The sequence below is a fragment of the Scylla paramamosain genome, chromosome 9, assembly GCF_035594125.1.
Source record: "Scylla paramamosain isolate STU-SP2022 chromosome 9, ASM3559412v1, whole genome shotgun sequence".
NCBI lineage: Eukaryota > Metazoa > Arthropoda > Malacostraca > Decapoda > Portunidae > Scylla > Scylla paramamosain.
Genome location: NC_087159.1, coordinates 14,507,501 through 14,527,500, shown reverse-complemented (window position 1 = coordinate 14,527,500; position 20,000 = coordinate 14,507,501). Strand labels below are relative to the sequence as shown.

Here is a 20,000-nt window from a genome sequence, read left to right as displayed (position 1 = left end):
GGGGTGATTTCAAGCTACCTTCATTTGGTGTGACCAGGAGTGTCCCTCTACCCCGAGTTAGTCCCCAGGCGGCGGTCGGTGCGAGGCCGTGTGAGACTCATCCTCGTGGATTATCAAGCGTGAAGGAAATCTCTCCCTGTTAGAAGATTTCCCCGACTTGGTTTGGAATAAGTTTGGAATAAAGTTGGAATTCTAAAGCGGTCTTATCGTCCACTTACATTGAATCTTCCAAGTCCAGTAACGAAGTGTAATGTGGCTTTATGTCCTGAATATCCGCGGAAGGAGCCAGTCGGAAAGAAATCAAAAGATCTTCTATTATCAGGAGAATTCACGCCTGACGAGATCTGAGGGAGTCACATGAGGCTGAATCAACCCCGCCCTGGATTACATTACGCATTCTTTCACTGCCCCGAGATTGCATTCACCCACACGCGAGGTGGAGTGACTGCGCTGCTTCCTTCTCTTCTTGCAGGCGACGGGCTGAAGGTAAAATGGTGTGTGTGTGTGTGTGTGTGTGTGGAACTGGTGCTTCAGGTTATAATCTCATTATGTTGTTCAAGTGTGTGGGTGCGCGCGTTCATCTATTCAAGTGTACAAGCATTATCGCTTTTATACCCGTGTGTGTTTAACTTATTGTGAAAGTTGCTGGGAAAAACACTCCCAGTTTGCACATAAATCTAAAAATTTGCATCTGTTCAGGGAGGCGTGCGTGTAGTAAATGCTGATTTCTTTTTAAACATTTTAATCAAATCAAACGTACCATCCCTTCGTGCCTCGCTAACCTATAACATATTACTGGCGCCTCACCTACTGCCGCGTGCTAGCCACACCCCAGCCTGTGCTGGTGAGGTCCTTTATGCGCTTTTTAATTTGAATTCTTTATATATATATATATATATATATATATATATATATATATATATAATATATATATATATATATATATATATATATATATATATATATATATATATATATATATATATATATATATATATATATATATATAATTTCATTCTATTCATTTATTGTTTATGTATTTATTTTTGCAAAGCGAGTGAAGAGGAACAAGGAAGAGTTGAGGTGAGCTGTCTCAGCGCCGCTGGGCGACAGTTAGAGGGGTTTACCTCTAGGTTTAGAGAATTTCCTCCTGGCAAGGGATCTGGGAACCTTTGAGTTAGGATTTTAATATGATTATATATATATATATATATATATATATATATATATATATATATATATATATATATATATATATATATATATATATATATATATATATATATATATATATATATATATATATATATATATATATATACACACACACACACACACACACACACACTTGCAGTGACAGTGTTGCAAAGTAGATGGACAAAAGCAACATTCCTTTTCGCCATGTGACTTAAACGCAAAATTAGGGGCGACAGGTGCGAAAATGCAGTAATTTCACGCTTAAGGCCGCTGACAGGTGTTGTCCCGAGGGCGTGGTGGTGGTGGTGGGAATGAAGGAAGAAACGCTTCGCTTAAACATGCCGTTTGCCTCCTATTCTATTTCATCTTCATATATGTGTATATGCATGCATGTGTGCATTGTGCATACTTCACGCTCACAACTTCATAATGCACCATGCACCTTCATGAAAGAATGTACTAAGCTAATCGCTTGTGTCGTCCTAGTAAGATTGTCTCAGCATCTTTCACCCCTGAGACGAAGGAATGTTTGTCCTGGTAAGGACAAGAATGGTGGTGCAGTCAGCTTCTTGTTGATGGCAATTAAGTGTGTGCCAACTTACAAACATACCACAACCAGCTATGATAACAAGACAAGCTTACCATTACGTCCACGCTAAGCTCATCGTCTCCCCGGCATTGCGTAAGAACAGTGTTGGTCCCTAACGTACAAAGGCTTCATAACTTTTATACGTACATACATATCCGACTAACCGTAACTTAACATACTCGACTTACATAATATTTCTTTCCGTGCCAGAATTCACAGCAACATCAAGTGAACTCTTCTTTGCGTCACCTTAAGATAAATGGACGAGAACACAAACAATTACGACACAGACAAACGTGTAGCAAAGGATAATGAAAACCTTGCAGGTAGAAAGTGAAATATTTGCTCGAGGTTCCAGATCAAACACAAAGGTGGCGCTATGAGTAGGTCTACTTAGAGCTTAGGGTGACGGCTGACTGTCTACACCTGGTGGGGACATGTGGCGTCTAATAACAGTGCTCGTACTGGTTAATTAGGTAACTAACGAAAACATGTGTACCTCTATAACCTTGTGACCTTTCCTCCTGTGCTTGGGAGGACATGGCTTGGCTTCACACTTCTCGGTGGAGGTGGAAGTGCTGCCACCACTGCGTGTCGTAAGAGGAGACTTGAATGGATGGAACAAGGGCACTGGGACCCCTTCTTGATATCTTTATTCATGATGTCAGTCTGATACGAGTATATATATGTATATATCTTTGTAAACTTAATATATGCCTTTGTAAACTTAATACATTACATAATGACTACACTAGTAAGCATGTGTCGGAAAGGTGCTAAATTCCTCTTGATATATTCACTTTCATAAGATTATTTTACTGTTTTCATTTTATGGGGAACTCAAAAAAATAAAAGAAGAGAAAGTATTACAGAGAATTTCCTTTCATTTTGGCGTAAAATCTGGGATAATCCAGAAGAAAACTAAAGAGAACAAAAAAACATAACGTGCCAATGGTTGGCCGAATGACGTGAAAACATAAAACAGGAAAAGAGAGCAAAATAAAATAATAAGGGAAAAAAATTATGAAGGAATAAAAAGGTTGTTGTATGGATCGTGATTCCTCCTTTCTTGAGGCTCTTAGTTGAACTGGAGGAAAATTTATGGCGGGGCTGAGGAGACTATCAGAGGTCATTACTCTTTCCTCCAGGGCGGGAGGAACATTCATCACATCTCCCTCCCTCCCTCATTTATGAATATTCCTTACTGCCTGCCTCGCCCCGCCGAGCCGAGCCCCGCCCTCACTGTCAGCTGGGAGAGGACTGAGAGTAGAGAGAGAGGTGTGTGTGTGTGTGTGTGTGTGTGTGTGTGTGTGTGTGTGTGTGTGTGTGTGTGTGTGTGTGTTTAGTGATGCCTCGGTGCAGTCACATTCAAAAGGTCACCAGAAGGCATGCGGCGGAGCAATGATAGCACGTGACCACCGCGAGATGGCAGTGTTTGGGTGAGTCCTCAAAAACTGGTCTGCTCTCCATGCCTTCTTTGTCCGGTGAAAGTGAGTCTCAAGATATTGTGAAAGGTCCTTTTGTTTCTCTTTTCATCTCTCTCTCTCTCTCTCTCTCTCTCTCTCTCTCTCTCTCTCTCTCTCTCTCTCTCTCTCTCTCTCTCTCTCTCTCTCTCTCTCTCTCTCTCTCTCACACACACACACACATTCAGGTGTCCCAGGGGGGATCGCTGGACGCGTGCACCCTAGCGGGGGAGGCTCCACGCCCCCGCTCGTTCATTATGCACCACACACTGATAATATCCCGTCCATTCCTTGACGTCAGAATTTTTTTTATATGGAATTTATAGGGAGAAACAAGACGGTCCTTCCCTACCCACATGCTGTACACCACGCTCTTTGTCGTCCATTCTCGCACTCACCACACTCTCTCCCACACCACAAACCACACACACCTCGGGGATAGGAAAATATGTCCCCAATCAAGCAAGGAATGGAAGGACACACGCCTCGTTCCTCCCTTCACGCCTGCGCATCGTACCTCTTCCTCATTTTCCTCTCCTTTCTTCTTTTTCTTCTCCTCCTCCTCCCAGATGGCCGGCGGGATTTAGACAGCCTGGAGCAACTTCACCTTCTTCTCGTTGATTTCCTTGAACGTCTTGAAAATACCTTCCAGGGAGGCCACGTCGGGGGTGTCAATTCCGGGCACATTGGCGATGGTCTCCGTCAGGTTGTCGGTGATCTTCTTCAGCTCAGACCATGTGTCGCACAGCTCCTGGATCTGGGATGGAAGACAAACGCGTCAGTATTGCAGGAAGAATGTGATGGATAGAGATTGTAACTATATACGTAGTTCACAGCCTCTACGTCCTTCCTTGTAAAAATTCTCATCATTTACGAAAAGAAGCATTACAAAGGATAGCAAACACCGAAATCTCTGTATCCTTCCTAAGCTCTGCACAAACCTCTAGTAGATTACAGTATTCTGCATCAAATACTAGTAGAAGACAGAACGACAAAAGATAGCTGATGATGTAAGTTACTCATAAAAAAAAGTCTCAAAGGTATTTTAGTGAACTTATGAATAATGCCTGGTTCGGCTGAGTGAAGTAAGGACGTGTCACTACGAATGTGAGGTCTGGGAGGCCGAATGGTGTGTGGTCAATTTGTGGCCAACGTACGCTGTCCTTAGTCTGGACTGAATTATTTTGGCTTTCCACATGAGGCTCTCTTTTTTTGTGAGGTGGAGTAAGTGACCTTTCTTTAGCTATTAACAGAGAGAGAGAGAGAGAGAGAGAGAGAGAGAGAGAGAGAGAGAGAGAGAGAGGAGAGAGAGAGAGAGAGAGGAGAGAGAGGAGAGAGAGAGAGAGAGAGAGAGAGGAGAGAGAGAGAGAGAAACCACTTATGGAGCATATCAGTTGATGGAACATGAAGATATAAAAGATTCACTTGAGTCTTTTCAATCCTTCGCCCACAAAGCAATTAACAAAAAGACCAAGTTAGACCTTTTATCCTTGTACGTACGATCACTCTAACCTGTTTCGCCCCGGTCTGGCTTCCCCTGCCCCACCTTCCGCCCTGCCTCTTCTCTCCCTATCCAGCCCAGTCCCGTCTCCGTCACCTTCCCCGCCCCTCACCTTGGTCACGCGTTCATCGGCCACCTTCTTGACGGTTGTCCCAGCGGGAGGTGAGCGTCTCCACCTCGTTGTCAGCCTTGGTCTGTTTCTCCATGTGTGACCTGGAATCCGCCGCAGCGTCCAGCTTGCCTTGTGTTTTCTGAGCACGCTTCCTGGAATTTCTGGAATGACACGAAGATGGGTTGGTTGAGTCTGAGTAGGTGTTTTGCTGTTATAAGATTTTTTTTGTCTGGAATTTTTTGTGATTTTTTAATGTCTTTTATTTGTTATTTTTATACGTTTTTTTGGTGATATGGCCCGCACCAATCAATGAGCGTTGCATTTCCATGATATTCTTTAAATATTTAAGGTGTACTGTGTATTCCATTTATGTAATAAATTTTAATTCTTCCTTCGTTTTCTTTCTCATTTTGAGTTGTCTCAGCACAATAAAATGCACTTATATATTTTTATGAAATTCCCCAACTCCAGAATGCTACAGTAATTGTGACTAATGAATACTTCTCGTCCAAATGTGTCTCTCACAAGGCAAGATGTGACTGGGCGGGCTCACCTTGACTGTCTCCAGGAGAGCGAAGGAGTCCTCGATCTTGGCGGGCTTGACCAGGGCAGTCTTGGCCACGGTCTCGGCGTTGTCCATCCAGGGCTTGAAGTTCTTGACGCCGTGCAGGTAGTCGGCGAAGTACTTCTGGTCCTGCGTGATGGATCCCGCCTCCATCTCCACCTTCTCATGCAAGTCAGTGATGGTCTCCTTGATGGTGAAGAACTCCTTCATGTGGTTGAGTGCTGTCTCATTGGTCTGGCCTTCCTCGGACTCTGGTAGTGGGGGGTGGAAGTGAAGGTCAGCTTGTGCAAGGTCTCAGTGTCAGGGAGGGTTTCCGGTCAAGGGGTCACTATGCAATACAGGATTTACTATTCGCCGTTGCTGTAATCTGCACCCATAGCGGGACAGTGATGTAAATACTGATGAGGAAAGCTGAGGTGCAAAGAAAAATTAGATTCGTTGGAAATTAACACTGAAAATGAACAGCTGAAAAACAACACAATTTGGCAAAGTGAAAACAATATTTTTTCTGGGCAATATTTCTCATAACGAGGCGAATAGAAATAATGGACTCATGAATCAAGGGTCACAATGGTGGAGGGAATATTACATTTTTTTTAGTAACAACGTGATCATTTTATTAAATCTGTTAAAGTTAAAAGTAATAGTAGCTTCCACGATGAAGTATTGATGAAGACTTATTAGTAAAAAAAAAAAAAAAAAAAAAAAAAAAAAAAAAAAAAAAAATATATATATATATATATATATATATATATATATATATATATATATATATATATATATATATATATATATATATATATATATATATATATATATATATATATATATATATATATATACAATCAGCCAAAAGAAAAAAAAAATTTCCAAAGGCGGGAAAATAATAAAGGAATCGAATCCATTGTAAAATGTATTCAGGTGGTTCGCTGTGAGCTGTCAACTGTTGCACTGAGGAGCATTACTGTGTGCTGCCCTGCCTTTCATGTAATGGTATATTAAAAGAAATGTCAAATTTTCTCACTGTGTCTTTAAATATTCATGTTTTGATACAGTGTACAACAAACACTACAGTGCTTGTGTCATGTAGAGTTGTTAATTTTGAGACTTCGTCCTGTGTAATTTTCAGCGTGTCAAGCTTCGCTATAATGTCCAAAACTGGTAATTTTTTCTTTTTTTATATTGGTGTGTGTTCCGTTTTTCTGTGTTGTCACGTGTTCCATGTTACCCAATGAATGTGGCCGTCCCTTTATAGATATATTTTTTGACAACAATAATTAACGAACCCCAACGAAAGCACTGTGTTTTGTCTATTAGTGAAATCAATTTGAATGTGAGCGAGTGAAAATATATTGTTGTATATATTCCCTTCACTGTTAGCGTCAGTATCCATTATTGGTTTAGCCTCCTGTTAAATCAGTGGAGAAACCAAAAGAGTAAATAAAATTAATCAACTCAAAAACTAAACGGAAACGGAAAAAAATGCATTTCCAGTGTTAGGTAATCTTGAAAACTCTTGATGCCAGGTCGCGTTAAAGATCGAAATAATAAAAGAAAGCACACCGAAATAAAAGCTTTGACTTAAAACATAAAGGAATAAGTAAAGGAGCGAGCGGTAGTGGCAAATAAAAAATAGTGGTTACGCAGGCAGCAAGACGTAAAAACAGAACAGCAAAACAAAGGCTCTCTTAGGGAGTGAACGAGAAGAAATCATTCCATCATTTTACCGTTTGATATTCTCTACACTTTTCATTTCTCCTTTTCTCTCTCTCTCTCTCGAGGACTGCCGGGGGAAGGAGAGGCGGCCTGCGCTCGGTGCTGCAATAGACAAACACACACCTGCTTGATTCGTCTGCTCAGCCGCATCTCTGCTGAAGAAGGGCTCCTTCCCACATCTCAACCGTGAAACTCCATCGCAAAAAAACACACTCTCTCTCTCTCTCTCTCTCTCCCTCTCTCTCTCTCTCTCTCTCTCTCTTTTAACACACACACACACACACACACACACACACACACACACACACACACACACACACACACACACACACACACAAACAGCGTAAAAAAAAAAGTGACCAGGGTACAATTTTCTTCCTCCTTGACGAAGCAACCACCATTAACACCCTCAAAAGATACACCGTCAAGATGCCAGCACCAATACTCCGCAACGCAGAGCTAAAAACCTTAATTTGCTGCTCTGTGTTTTCCGGGAGCTATCCTTCCTGCAGCGCTACCATTCCTGCCGCGCCAAAGTCAGCGTTGCCAGAACCACGAGAGGAGGAGCCGACGGGTGTGGTGCTTGCGAGGCGTGAGGTAAAAGGGAGCAGGTGTGAATGGCTTACCTTCGCCTGTGGTAGTGGTGGTGGTGGTGGCGCGTCAGGGCGAGGCGAGTCGTGGCATGGGGGGAAGGAATACGGTAAAGATGTGAGTTAAAACAGCAGAAAGACACTTCAGGTAACATTAATCTAAGGACACGTTATTATAGGAAGATGTGAATAGAAAAAAAAAAAGAAGAAAGCGACAGAATTCATGAAAGTAATCAAAATCAATACACACACACTCTCTCTTTTTGTGTGTGTGTGTGTGACAAGGACCACAAAGAGACACCAACTCGCAAGCTGATGCAAAGTTAGCCTCATTATAAATCCTAGTTGTGCAGATGCAGAAAGAACACATCACTTAAAATACTCGCCAGCATAACCGATAACACAGAATCCCAGCACGGATTTTTACGCTGGAAATTACATTGCACAAAGAAATTGATTCGAGTACGGAGGGTTGAAAAAGAGAGAGAGAGAGAGAGGAGAGAGAGGAGAGAGAGAGAGAGAGAGAGAGAGAGAGAGAGAGAGAGAGAGAGAGAAGAGAGAGAGAGAGAGAGAGAAAGAGAGAGAGAGAGAGAGAGAGAGTGAGAGAGAGAGAGTGTGTAAAGGGTCAAACGAGGACAGTATATCCACCACCGACAGTTCCACAATTTTTCAAGGAAAGGAAAAAAAGGTAAATAACAACGGGAGAAAGACAACCGTTTCTCCATATTCTAGGCGCTGCACTTCTCTCGTGCTCGGTTTGGTTTGCACAGGAAAGTGTGAAACGAGGAGCAGAGGCAGAGAAGAAAAACGAGGGAGATACACAAGAAAGGGTAAGAGAGAGGCGAGGAAGTTGGTAAGGAGAGATGGAAAGTAAACAGAAAGGAAGACTATCAACTATTGTTGCCTTCTTGTGTTTGTGAAGCTGTTGATTTTAAGGTGTGTCGAAAAGTGGCGTCTAAGGTTTATGTTGGGGTTCAGTTATGGTCTGTTTATTCTAGGGAGGCGAGGACGGATCCTTGCGGTCACTGAAGGTTGGCAAAGGTAGTGAAAGGGGAGAGGAATGAGAGACGGGAACATTCTGCTCGAAAGAAAGGACATGGTCGACTTTTATATAAATACCGGGGAGTTGACTAGCGCTGGCGGAGCGAAGGGGTGCACAGGGAAGGGTTAAAGGAAGTGCATGGTGTGGAGGAGGGGAGGATTAGAAGGAAAGTGCACAGTGGGGGGAGGGGGAATATTAACGTAACTGCTACAGGGTGACGGGGGAAAGGCGAATAGGTGTCATGTTGCGAGTCGGGGGCTGAAAAGATCAATTGGGGACAGACGGCGAAGCACCTGAAGATCAAAGGGCAAGACACCATCAGGGCCGCGGGTGTGAGGGATGGAGGCGTTATAAAGGGTGACGGAGCGAGCACTGTGGAAGGATACAGATCTATAGCAAAGTATGTCAAAAAACTCGTCATAGGAAACACCGAGAAAACGAACAGACGATGCACTCAACAACATTTCCAAGATTAAGTGGAGAATATATATTTCACAAACAAAACACTTAAGACACAAACGGTATACAAAATGTCTGAGAGTTCAAGTGCTTATAATCGATGTGAAAATAAGACACAACACCCGCCACTCACAGAGAGGAGCCACCACACTCCGCCTGACACTTGTTGCCTTCACCGTGAGCAGCCTAGCGGGTCAACATTCTCCAAGGACGAATGTGTAAGTATTTCAGCAAGAGTGTTGTCTGGCGCTGTGAGTCTTGCATTCCCAAAATTGATTCGGGAATGGCAGGTGCTTTTAAAATATTTGTGTCTCAATTTACATGCTGCATCAAAAATACAAGACCGGTAATAGATTAATCCCAGTGTGACATTTTACGTATGCAGCTTGTGACTTTGGTGCAGAGTAGTCTGCTAATCCTGCCAGCAACAGGAAGGTGACATGACAAAAAGTGAAACAATCAAGATAGAAATATAAGGACAAGGTCAATTCCTCTTTCTGAAAATATATAGAAATCCTGCCTCACATTATTATTTTTTCTTTTTTTTGCCAATGTATAGAAAAATGTAAATCGAGGTAAATGAGGCTCTCCTCTCTCTTTACTTACCGTCGACAGCTGTGTGTGGATGAGGCATGAGCATCAGTCAATGTGGTGAGAGGATGGTTGGTGGTGGCGGGCAGCAGTGAATCCAAAGGAAAAAAAGAGAAAGAGAGAAAAAAATGAAGTAAATCATAAAAAATCCCGTCCGTCCTATACTTTCCCATATCAATTCGAAATTCATTGGAGTGAGATTAAAAAAAAATGTATTCTATGTGGCGCGCCGGCCCCTCCTCCCCAGGCTGTGAGCCGTCAGTGTGGATTCGGGTGACAGGGTTGCCTTGCCGCTATTATCGCGGGAAGACCTCCGCGTGCAGCCAATGATTGCTCTCTCCAACGAATTCCGAATTGCATACATTTCAGAATTTATTGCTACTACAAAAAATCTACAGGATCCAGTAAGCGGCGAGACAAATGCACTAAATACTGAAAAGCATTAATGGTAAATGAAGCATTTATGGCATCAATGTCTACTACCAGACATGACACACTTAAAGAAAATGGCATTACTATAGAAAAAAAAATTCAAATAAAAATGTTGAAAATGTTTATGATGGAATGCGAAAGTGAACATTCAAACAAGCCAAGCGTGACTTAGTACAGCAAGTCCTTTAGCATTAGTATTAGTATATCATATATATATATATATATATATATATATATATATATATATATATATATATATATATATATATATATATATATATATATATATATATATATATCTAGCAAAAAAATAAATGAATTTGTGATTTTTGAAGAGTAAGAGAGAGGAGATAATGTCGTTGTGGGTTACCCGAAGATGATCTTGGCGACCTCACCAAGATACAGAGGCAGGAACCAACACGGTGGGCCGCGCGACACCACCACACGTCACTACTCTCGCTATTTCACACAGGGAGGAAGTCATCAGAACAGCAGGTGAGAGGGTCATCACACCTGCCCACCCCCGCACTCTGGGTGTCGGGTAAGAACAGGTGGGGAAACACACAATGTCATACTACCTTCAGGTGTATCAGCCTGACAGGTATCAATAGTGAAATTAGAATTGTTATAAAAAGAAACCCATACTGTTGAAGTTTACCAGTCCATCTGAAGTCTACCTACTAAGTCAATGAGGAAATGCAAAAAGGTTTGGGCGTCCGTGTCTGTTCCGGCTGGCGTGCGGGTGGCGCACCGCCCACTGATTAATATTTTAGTCGTATTACATTCAGTCCTGGGCATCCTCCTCAGCCGTCTGTGCGCGCGTGTGTGTGTGTGTGTGTGTGTGTGTGTGTGTGTGTGTGTGCACGCGCGTGTATTCTAAACACACACACACACACACACACACACACACACACACACACACACACACACACACACACACACACACACGCACTTTATTGTTGTGAAAAAATTCTGCACGTAACACGTCAAACTTTTCAAATAAAACATCCAATTATTTATAATTTGACATTTATAATAATTATTAATTTTTATTGACAGCGACATGAATGTAACCCTGAATATAAACTACCAAAAAATATAGACACTAATACTCTCACGCTGTGTTTTCCGATATTATCTCCACAGAATTAAAATACAACGTCATCACAGTGCATTGCAGCAGTGTGGAGGTGTTTGCTGCAAAATGGACTGAGGAGGACGCCAGGAACCTCCGCCGCCACTGCAGGTAGGAAGGCCAGGGGGAAGACCAGGGGTGGGCGGCAACGGCGGCTGTGGTGGCGGGTGGTAGTGGATGGGAACACTATAACCGATATAATGGGTGATTTCGGGTTCCTCTTTACTCTTTACCTCCTGTGTGTCGAGGTGTGTATCCGTAATACTCCTTCACTATTCAGGCACAATGATCTAATTTTTAAGGCTACTAGTATGTGCACACAGAGACAACAACAAACAGATAGGACAGGGGATGCAGGCACACGCACACGCACACACACAGACACACACACACACACACACACACACACACACACACACACATACACACAGTACATGCGTTAGGCGACTTTAGCCCCAAAAGTATCCTTCGCGGGTCTCTCGCCGCGTGTCACAGGCGCGCCACTACCACTATTGATGCACAGCGGCAGGCGTGGATGGTGACATGCGGGGCAGCGAAGGCGTCTCCAGTATAGGATGCCTCGACTCCCACAAGACCCACCATCGGGCATACATTAGTGGCGCGAACCCTGGGAGGGTAATATGAACGCCTAACCTGCCGCGACTTACCCGGAACTGTGGGTAGGGTGTTTGTGTGGCGGCGGGGAGGCGGCACGCAGCAGGCAGAGGGAGGAAGAGGAAGGGAAAGGAATTGTTAATACACAGAGATCCAGAAAGATATAAACATGAATAAAGCCTTTGATCAATTACACATGGATTCTCGTATTTAGTTTCAAAGCAATATAGTGAATGAAATAAAATAAGTCTTCACATTTTGCAAGTCATTCTGTCCTTTTAGATGGATGTATTAAGTTATGAATGATCATGGAGAATTTCCTGTATTTTTAACACAGATGACCTGAAACATAATTTTGGCTCAAGTTATGGCAAATGCTTAAGCCTCGTTGTATGTAGCCTTGAGTTGTATTCTCCCTCCCCGCTCAGCCTCTCAGGGCGGGCGGCACGTAGCTGGCTTCCCCCTGGTGCCTTGCTCACTCACCGTCAAACAGGAGGTGGCACTCGGCCTCTAGTGGCTCCATCAATGGCAGTCTCTCGTTTGACCTGCAGAAAAAGCGACCGTTAGGGAGGAGTGTGGAGTGACTACGTAGAAATAACAAGTAAATAGAAAATAATTTCATTTATGTGTGTTGTACCTTGTATGTACAGAATTTTGATCTGAATGAACGTTACTATTTATGAGAAAACAAGTGCTAACTCCATATGAACAAAGCTTATCGCTCAAAGGTAGCACTATTTCCAATGCTTCAAAGAGGACTAACTGCACAACATAACTAAACGAAAAGTTGTGATCAATTAAGCTGCAAGTCTCACCTGTCCCTGGAGGTCAAAGATCTCCTTCACACGGTCTTCCGGGGACAGGTCGGTGGATGTTGTGATGAAGTTGAGCTTCTCACACGCAGGCATCATCCAGGCGCGCAGTTCAGCCAAAGTGTCCACGAACTTGTGTAGCGTCTTGTTGAACTCCGTGAGCTCAGCGAGGGTCTTGTCCACCTTCTCAATGATGGTCTTCCTCTCGTCGATTTCAAGAATTTCCTTCTCCATGAACTCGCGCTTGTCCTCGCCCGCCAAGCTCAAAATGGTCTTGAAACTTTTGGTGATGATGTCATAAATTTCCAGTCCGGACTTCTTGAACTCGGCGGCCTTTTTCTTCTTCCTCTCCAGCCAGTCTGTGCCTTTCTTAGGATCGTAGATTCTCTTGTAGGTCTTGAACTGCTCCTCCAGGGCCTCGATAGGGGTGTAGATGGCCTGACGCTGCTGCTCGTAGGTCTCCCCAGTCCTTGAAGGTGACTGGGTGGGTAGAAAACAAAGCACACATGTTAAAGCAATCACGGAGTAGGGAAATAGAGAACCTGTGGAAAAAGAATGATGTTGAACTAATACATATCATCATCATTTACACAAGTATACCATGCTGACTTAAGGATGGGGGTATAGGACTTACAAGAGGCAGGAGACGCAGAGTTACTCACAGTTAAGTAGGGAGATACGCTCCTGGGCCTTCTGGTTGGTGTCCTTCCATGTCTCCTCCAGCTTCTTTATCTCACGTTCCAGGAAGGACGGCGCGTTGGGGTTGGACATGAGCTTCTGGCCGCGGCGCATCAGCTCGTTGTAGATGGGAGCCTGGTTCTCAATGGTCCTCAGCACCTGGGGGAGAGAAGACCGAGTCATGGGAAGAAGCTTCAGAGTGAGCAGGAGGGACTTGCGAATGAACAGGGGGATATGAGAGTGAGCAGAGAGTCTCGTGCGTAAGGTGACGATGAACGATGGTGTTATCAACAAACTAAGAGATGTGTCTAGGATTGCCTCCGGAACGTCAGGAAATGCAGGTAAAACAAGATATACAAGTACAATCACCAACTACACTACTGAATTTTCCATGTTGCTGCTTTACAAAATACTAGTTATGTCTCTTTTCTGCAAATAAATTCACTGAAATAAAGATGTTTTCCTCATCACCTCATGTAGCACTACTATCTTATATAAACCACAGAAAGCACCCAGTCTCTCTCTCTCTCTCTCTCTCTCTCTCTCACTCTCTCTCTCTCCTCTCTCTCTCTCTCTCTATCTCTCTCTCTCTTCTCTCTCTCTCTCTCTCTCTCTCTACTCACATAAAAAAATTCACCATCATATTCAAGCTTCTTTTCCCAGTCTCACCTTCTCCTGCTTCTCGATCTGCTCCTCACACCATGTCCATATTGTGAGGGTGGATCTCCTTGCAGGACAGGTGGCGCTGCTCGTTGAGGACCTTCATGACAGGGTGGATGTCGTCACCGAACGCGTAACACTCCGAGTAATGATCGACTTTACCTGAGGAAGGGAAGGGTGAAGGTGCTGGCGACCTCCTCCTGCCGCCCTCATTAGTGTGTTATGTGAGTGTGTGTACCCGACAGAGAGAGAGAGAGAGAGAGAGAGAGAGAGAGAGAGAGAGAGAGAGAGAGAGAGAGAGAGAGAGAGAGAGAGAGAGAGAGAGAGAGAGAGAGAGAGAGAGAGAGAGAGAGAGAGAGAGAGAGAGAGAGAGAGAGAGAGAGAGAGAGAGAGAGAGAGAGAGAGAGAGAGAGAGAGAGAGAGAGAGAGAGAGAGAGAGAGAGAGAGAGAGAGAGAGAGAGAGAGAGAGAGAGAGAGAGAGAGAGAGAGAGAGAGAGAGAGAGAGAGAGAGAGAGAGAGAGAGAGAGAGAGTACAAAAATCATAGTAAAATTTGTAGATAAGGTTCAGAGAAAAAAGTGAAGGAAATGATAATAAGTTAGGAAATACCTACAAAAATGATATGCTATTACAGAATGAAACTTTTAACACTTTAATTCCTTTGTTATCTTAGTGTGTTTTGTAAAAGGAGAACTGCAATGACGATGAAGGAGAGGGAGAGGATCGACAGATGAAAAGGAGAGGAAAGGATAGAAGATGGGAAGGAGAGAAGGGAGACTCAAAGACATAACCACATTCTTGGCGTGGTATCACACATACATCACATCACAGCTAACAGAAGTTTCCGGTGCTGTGAAACCCGATACTAGTGACTGGCAGGTATCGTGGAACCCACAATGAAGGCACAAAGAAGGTAACTGTTGACTCACTAGGGCGGACAAGGGCTCTGCTCGACGCCTCATAAGCTACGGTGAGGAAAAGGCTCAGGGGCGCTAAGGGGAAGGCGTGTTCCTCCTTGGTGGTGTTCTGGTGGTGCGTTCTCGTCTTCAGAAATTTGTGTTTGTGTCAGACTCGAAAACAAGAAAAGTGAATGCCACAGACACTATCACTGTTAGTTCTGAAAGTGTGCTACTGGCTGGTGATTAAAGAGGAGCAAGGGTCGTGTATTTCTGACACACCCTGGAGCGCTGGCAGGCGTAAGACAGCGGCGATACAAGATAAAGAGGGGATTATAAGGCTATACCGGATATCTCGTGTTCTAGGATTATGCTCTATATTAACTTTGCAATCTTCTAACACACAAGGTGTAGAGGAAGGTGGGCTAACCGACACACGAACAGACCACGCCAGCCACGTCGACACACGGCTAAGAGAGTCTATCTGGTCTATCAGTACTAGGAATGTGTAGGTCTTTGAGAGGGTACACCATCACGCACAGAGGAAACAATGGGCGGTGAAGGGCAGTTGTGCTTTGATGGGAAGAATAAACATATTATACAGAACAAATGTGACAGACACTACACAGTTATTAATATCAATGCGCAGGTTACTCTACGGAGTGACGGAAACCCTTTTGTAGTTAAAGAGAATCAATATGACAGGGCTGTTAGTTTGGGTATTTCAACATGGAATTATACATTAAGCTTCTCCCTGGCCCACTAAAATCCTATTAGAAGCAGCTTTCATTAATTTTCAACAACATTTCGTAAAAATAAGCTCCATCATACAGGTTAGCCTTGACAGGAATCCAACACAGCTGCCGAGTGAATCGCAGTCTTCGCGCCGAGTGTGTTCGGGTCAAAACACAGAAAATAGATCCCAAGGCCGAGGCAGCGGACGCTTTTGTGCCGCCGCTCCTGAGTGTCTTCAGCCAGACGAGTATCTTTTGATTTATTGTTTTGCAGGAAGAACGAGCAGAATGGCACTGATAAAGGATTCAGCCTCAAGTGATGTAAGATGACGTTCTCAGTGCGGAGAAGAGCGGAGGAGGTCCACGTCTCTCATGTACGAACCAAAGGTTTCCAGTGTTCCTCCCTTACAAGATAACCGCAGCCACCCTTCTCATGACTGTCCTTTTGAGGGTCCGTCCCCTCGTGGATGCGGGCCAGGATGCTGTGTACGGTGCTTGCCGGCCTGTTTATGTTCACGCTCGCGAGCGCGCGCGCGCGCGTATACACACACACACACACACACACACACACACACACACACACACACACACACACACACACACACACACACAAGCACAGGAAACGAACCCACAAGAGAGAAACGACTCCTAAGAATGAAACAACTTGCATGAATTTCCAACTTCAATGGCGGTCCAGCGAGGGCAGTGGCGTACACTGAAGTTCGTTCCTCAGACTCTAAAAGACCCGAGAAATATGAGAGCGTATTTTACCGTCAGAATTCTTTCCTGCAAGCGTACCTGATATTTATGAATACTGAAGCATTTTAGGAGTCATAAATAATAACACCAGACATCCAAAGCGAAATGAGTATCAGATCCTAAAAACAGTGAAATACATAAAATTTCACACCAGGTAATCTGCTTCCTGTGTGTGATTAGCGGCAGGTGTGGTCCCGGGAGGCGAGGGTCCGCCCTAACACAAACCTCACCCGAGAGGTAAACTACAATTCGGCACCTCCTGTGTTTCGTTCCGGCTTGAGCCTGCTGAGCCTGCTGAATTTCCGCGCGCTAAACTGTGTTGGTGAAACGCAGCCCAGCGGGTAAACACACAGTCCACACCGAGTTAGAGCGGCGCGTGAAGCTTGGTAATCGCGGAGCCTGACGAGGTGAGGAGCTAGAGCAGGTCGACGCTGCCTTTCAGTCACGTACTCTGTGCCTCCATGGTAGGTCCCATGAGCCCGTTGTGGCGCTCTATCATGGCCTCCAGTTTCTTCTTCTCCTGAGCCTTCATAGCCTTGTCGCGGCCTGACAGGTTGTCTTCATTTTCGTTGCTGTGTGTGGAGAGCTTGTCCAGCATCATATCCAGCCAAGACTTGGTCCCCTCCTTCTCCAGATCACGGCACAGCGACTGCGTGGGGAAGAAAAGAGAGAATCATAATTTAGTGATGCAGACACGCCAAAGCCACGGAATGAGGTCAGTGTGGCTAGTTCATATCAAGATAAGCATACGCCTCATTAAAGGGGAACTATCAGATTCAGAACAAGTATAAGTGGTCATTAAGGAGGCCATCAAAGTTAGTAATGGTCATTAAGAGCTCATTAGTGTTGGTTAGCGCGCCGTGGCCAGTAAGGAAGCCAGCGCGGCCCAGGCAGACCATCTAGGTCAATCAGAACGAGAGCAGGTGAAAGCCAGATCAAGGAAACGCCCATCCGTGAAAATGCAAGTAAAAAAAAAAAGAAGGGGAAGAAGGGGAGAAGAGAGGCCAGCACGGGAAGAGGAACGCACGGACGGAGGAGATCAAGGAGTGGAGAGTTAAAAAGACAAAGCTGCTCGGACTTTATATGTTTTTTTTTCACGTTTTTTTTAACACTTTACTCAGATTAAAGGAAGAATGTGTACTCAGGAGGAAAATATCGATAGGAAATAAAAAAAAAGAGAAGGGAAAAGGTTAAGAGGCTCAGATAAAGATAAGTGACTACAAGAGAACGGGAGGAGAGGAATATTGAATTGGTGAGGGTGATAGACAAGATGAAGAAATTGATGGAGGGAGGGAGGGAGGGAGGAAGGAGAGGTAGGAGATAAGGGAGTAGGGCAGAAAGGTCAAGGAGAGGAAGAGCACGTCACCGAGTTTAGGAAGGAAAAGTAAAGTGATTAATGAACACATGAAGATGTTTTTTTGCAAGAAATTGTAGAAATAATTAGATTCGTCAGGGTAGTGTTGAAAAGAGAACTCGGAACGTATACAATTTCTAATACTTATGTTTTGAGTGGGGAAAAAGTCCACACGTAATCTTGAACTCTTACCAATCATTGCATGCACCTACAAACCATACAGTTTTATCCCAAACACGAAGTTCACTAAGAAAAACATGATTCAGGCAGATACTTTTGCTATGGATCGATATTATGTCACCTGGCACCTACTCTTTCACAACTTGCATATTTAACCCTACTATATCACACAGCCACAACCACTAAGTGTACTTGAATATTTCCCACCAGCTACGTATATATATCCCACGAACACCAGGTATAAATTTTCATAACATCACAATACACTTACACCGAAAAAGTAAAAAAAAAAAAGAAAAAAAGAAAGAAAAAAAACCACTCACCTTTACAGCCACAATCAAGAGCAAATAAACTACAGCCAACAACAAAGTGTAAGTACCAGAACCACTGCCACAATATTCCTCCCTCTCCTTCCTCCTCCTTGCTCCTTCTTCCCCTCGTCCACCTTGAAAGTGCTGAGAAAGGTCGCCTCGAGGCCAAACTTGCCGCCATTAGCTCACTACTGGACAATTTGGAGGCCAGAAATATGAGGCCAATAGAGAAAGATATAGCACCACTCCGTAATAGGTCGGCCAGAGTCTTTCTCCAGATTGGGTTCGTATTTTGAGAGTTTGATTCAGGTCGCGTCCGGGGGAGGAAGGGAGGGCTGGGAGGGGGAGGTGAGGCAGAGAGAAGGGAAAGGAGAGAGGAGGCAAGGGAAGGATGGCAAGGAGGGAGAGAAGTAAAGGTGGTCGAGATGATGGTGGACGATGAGAGAGAGAGAGAGAGAGAGAGAGAGAGAGAGAGAGAGAGAGAGAGAGAGAGAGAGAGAGAGAGAGAGAGAGAGAGAGAGAGAGAGAGAGAGAGAGAGATCCTGTCTCTCGTTACTGATGATTTTTATTTTCTATTATTTGTGAGTGCGGTGTGCGGGCATGAATGCGTCTCTCTCTCTCTCTCTCTCTCTCTCTCTCTCGCAGGTGGGGGACACATGGGCGTTATGCCGAGGTGTTCTAAGGATCGACGAGGTCACCTGCTCGTAATAAATGACCTTGGAAGAGGCTATGATGGGAACCTCTCTCTCTCTCTCTCTCTCTCTCTCTCTCTCTCTCTCTCTCTCTGTGTGTGTGTGTGTGTGTGTGTGTGTGTGTGTGTGTGTGTGTGTGTGTGTGTGTGTGTGTGTGTGTGTGTGTGCCTGTGTGTGTGCGTGTGCATCTGTGTGTGTGTGTGTGTGTGTGTGTGTGTGTGCGGTTGGCAAGGCAGAGGGACATGCCGCGGCCTCACACCCAGAATACACACATAACACCCGGCCAGCCTGTAGTGGAGCTCCGCCAGCCTCCCTTACACAGGCACGACCACCTACCGACACCACCATCACCACTCCCCTCCCTACCCTCACTCTCCGTCCTTCCCTTCGCCCCAACCACCACCACCTCCACCACCATCCACTTCCACTTCACTGGTCCAATCATAGTTCACCTCCCCTCCCTTCTCCCGTGTCTCCTCCTCTCCTCTTCTTCCTCCTCTTCTCTCTCTCCCTATTTCACAATATCACTTAAACTTCACATCTCATTCCTTTCCTTCTCCTCTACATCCAATTTCAAAGCCACAACTTGACTATACCTCCTTCTCACTTATTATTTAACTCAACTGTCCTTTCCTGCTTACTCCTCTCCATCCACTCCACTCCACTTCACTCCACTCACCTCGTTCCACTCACAATCCTATTCCAGCAATACACAATCACATATACCAATGCGGCAAAAACAGATCCCTTCCTACTCCTCTTTCCTTTTCCTCCCTCTCTCTCTCTCTCCCTCCTGTGTCGCCTCTTCCCCTCCCCTCTTTTCCTTTCTCCTAAGCACAATATGCCTTCCATTCGATTATTCCTCACTAATATTGCTCTCTCTCTCTCTCTCTCTCTCTCTCTCTCTCTCTCTCTCTCT

General features: G+C 44.5%; 1 protein-coding gene across 1 annotated transcript in view; it reads right to left on the bottom strand.

Moving 5' to 3' along the window:
• Positions 1-2,111: 2,111 nt before the first annotated feature.
• Positions 2,112-20,000, bottom strand: part of LOC135103249 (muscle-specific protein 300 kDa-like) — a 33,146-nt gene continuing 15,257 nt past the window's right edge. Inside the window, 16 exon segments of the mRNA XM_064009293.1 lie at positions 2,112-4,006; positions 4,863-4,895; positions 4,897-4,995; positions 4,997-5,023; positions 5,416-5,720; positions 9,059-9,147; positions 9,368-9,420; positions 9,841-9,849; positions 10,771-10,851; positions 12,499-12,552; positions 12,808-13,281; positions 13,283-13,299; positions 13,482-13,656; positions 14,167-14,193; positions 14,195-14,319; positions 16,995-17,193. Of these exon segments, the coding sequence (XP_063865363.1) occupies positions 3,833-4,006; positions 4,863-4,895; positions 4,897-4,995; positions 4,997-5,023; positions 5,416-5,720; positions 9,059-9,147; positions 9,368-9,420; positions 9,841-9,849; positions 10,771-10,851; positions 12,499-12,552; positions 12,808-13,281; positions 13,283-13,299; positions 13,482-13,656; positions 14,167-14,193; positions 14,195-14,319; positions 16,995-17,193 (1,941 nt within the window). The 3' untranslated portion in view covers positions 2,112-3,832.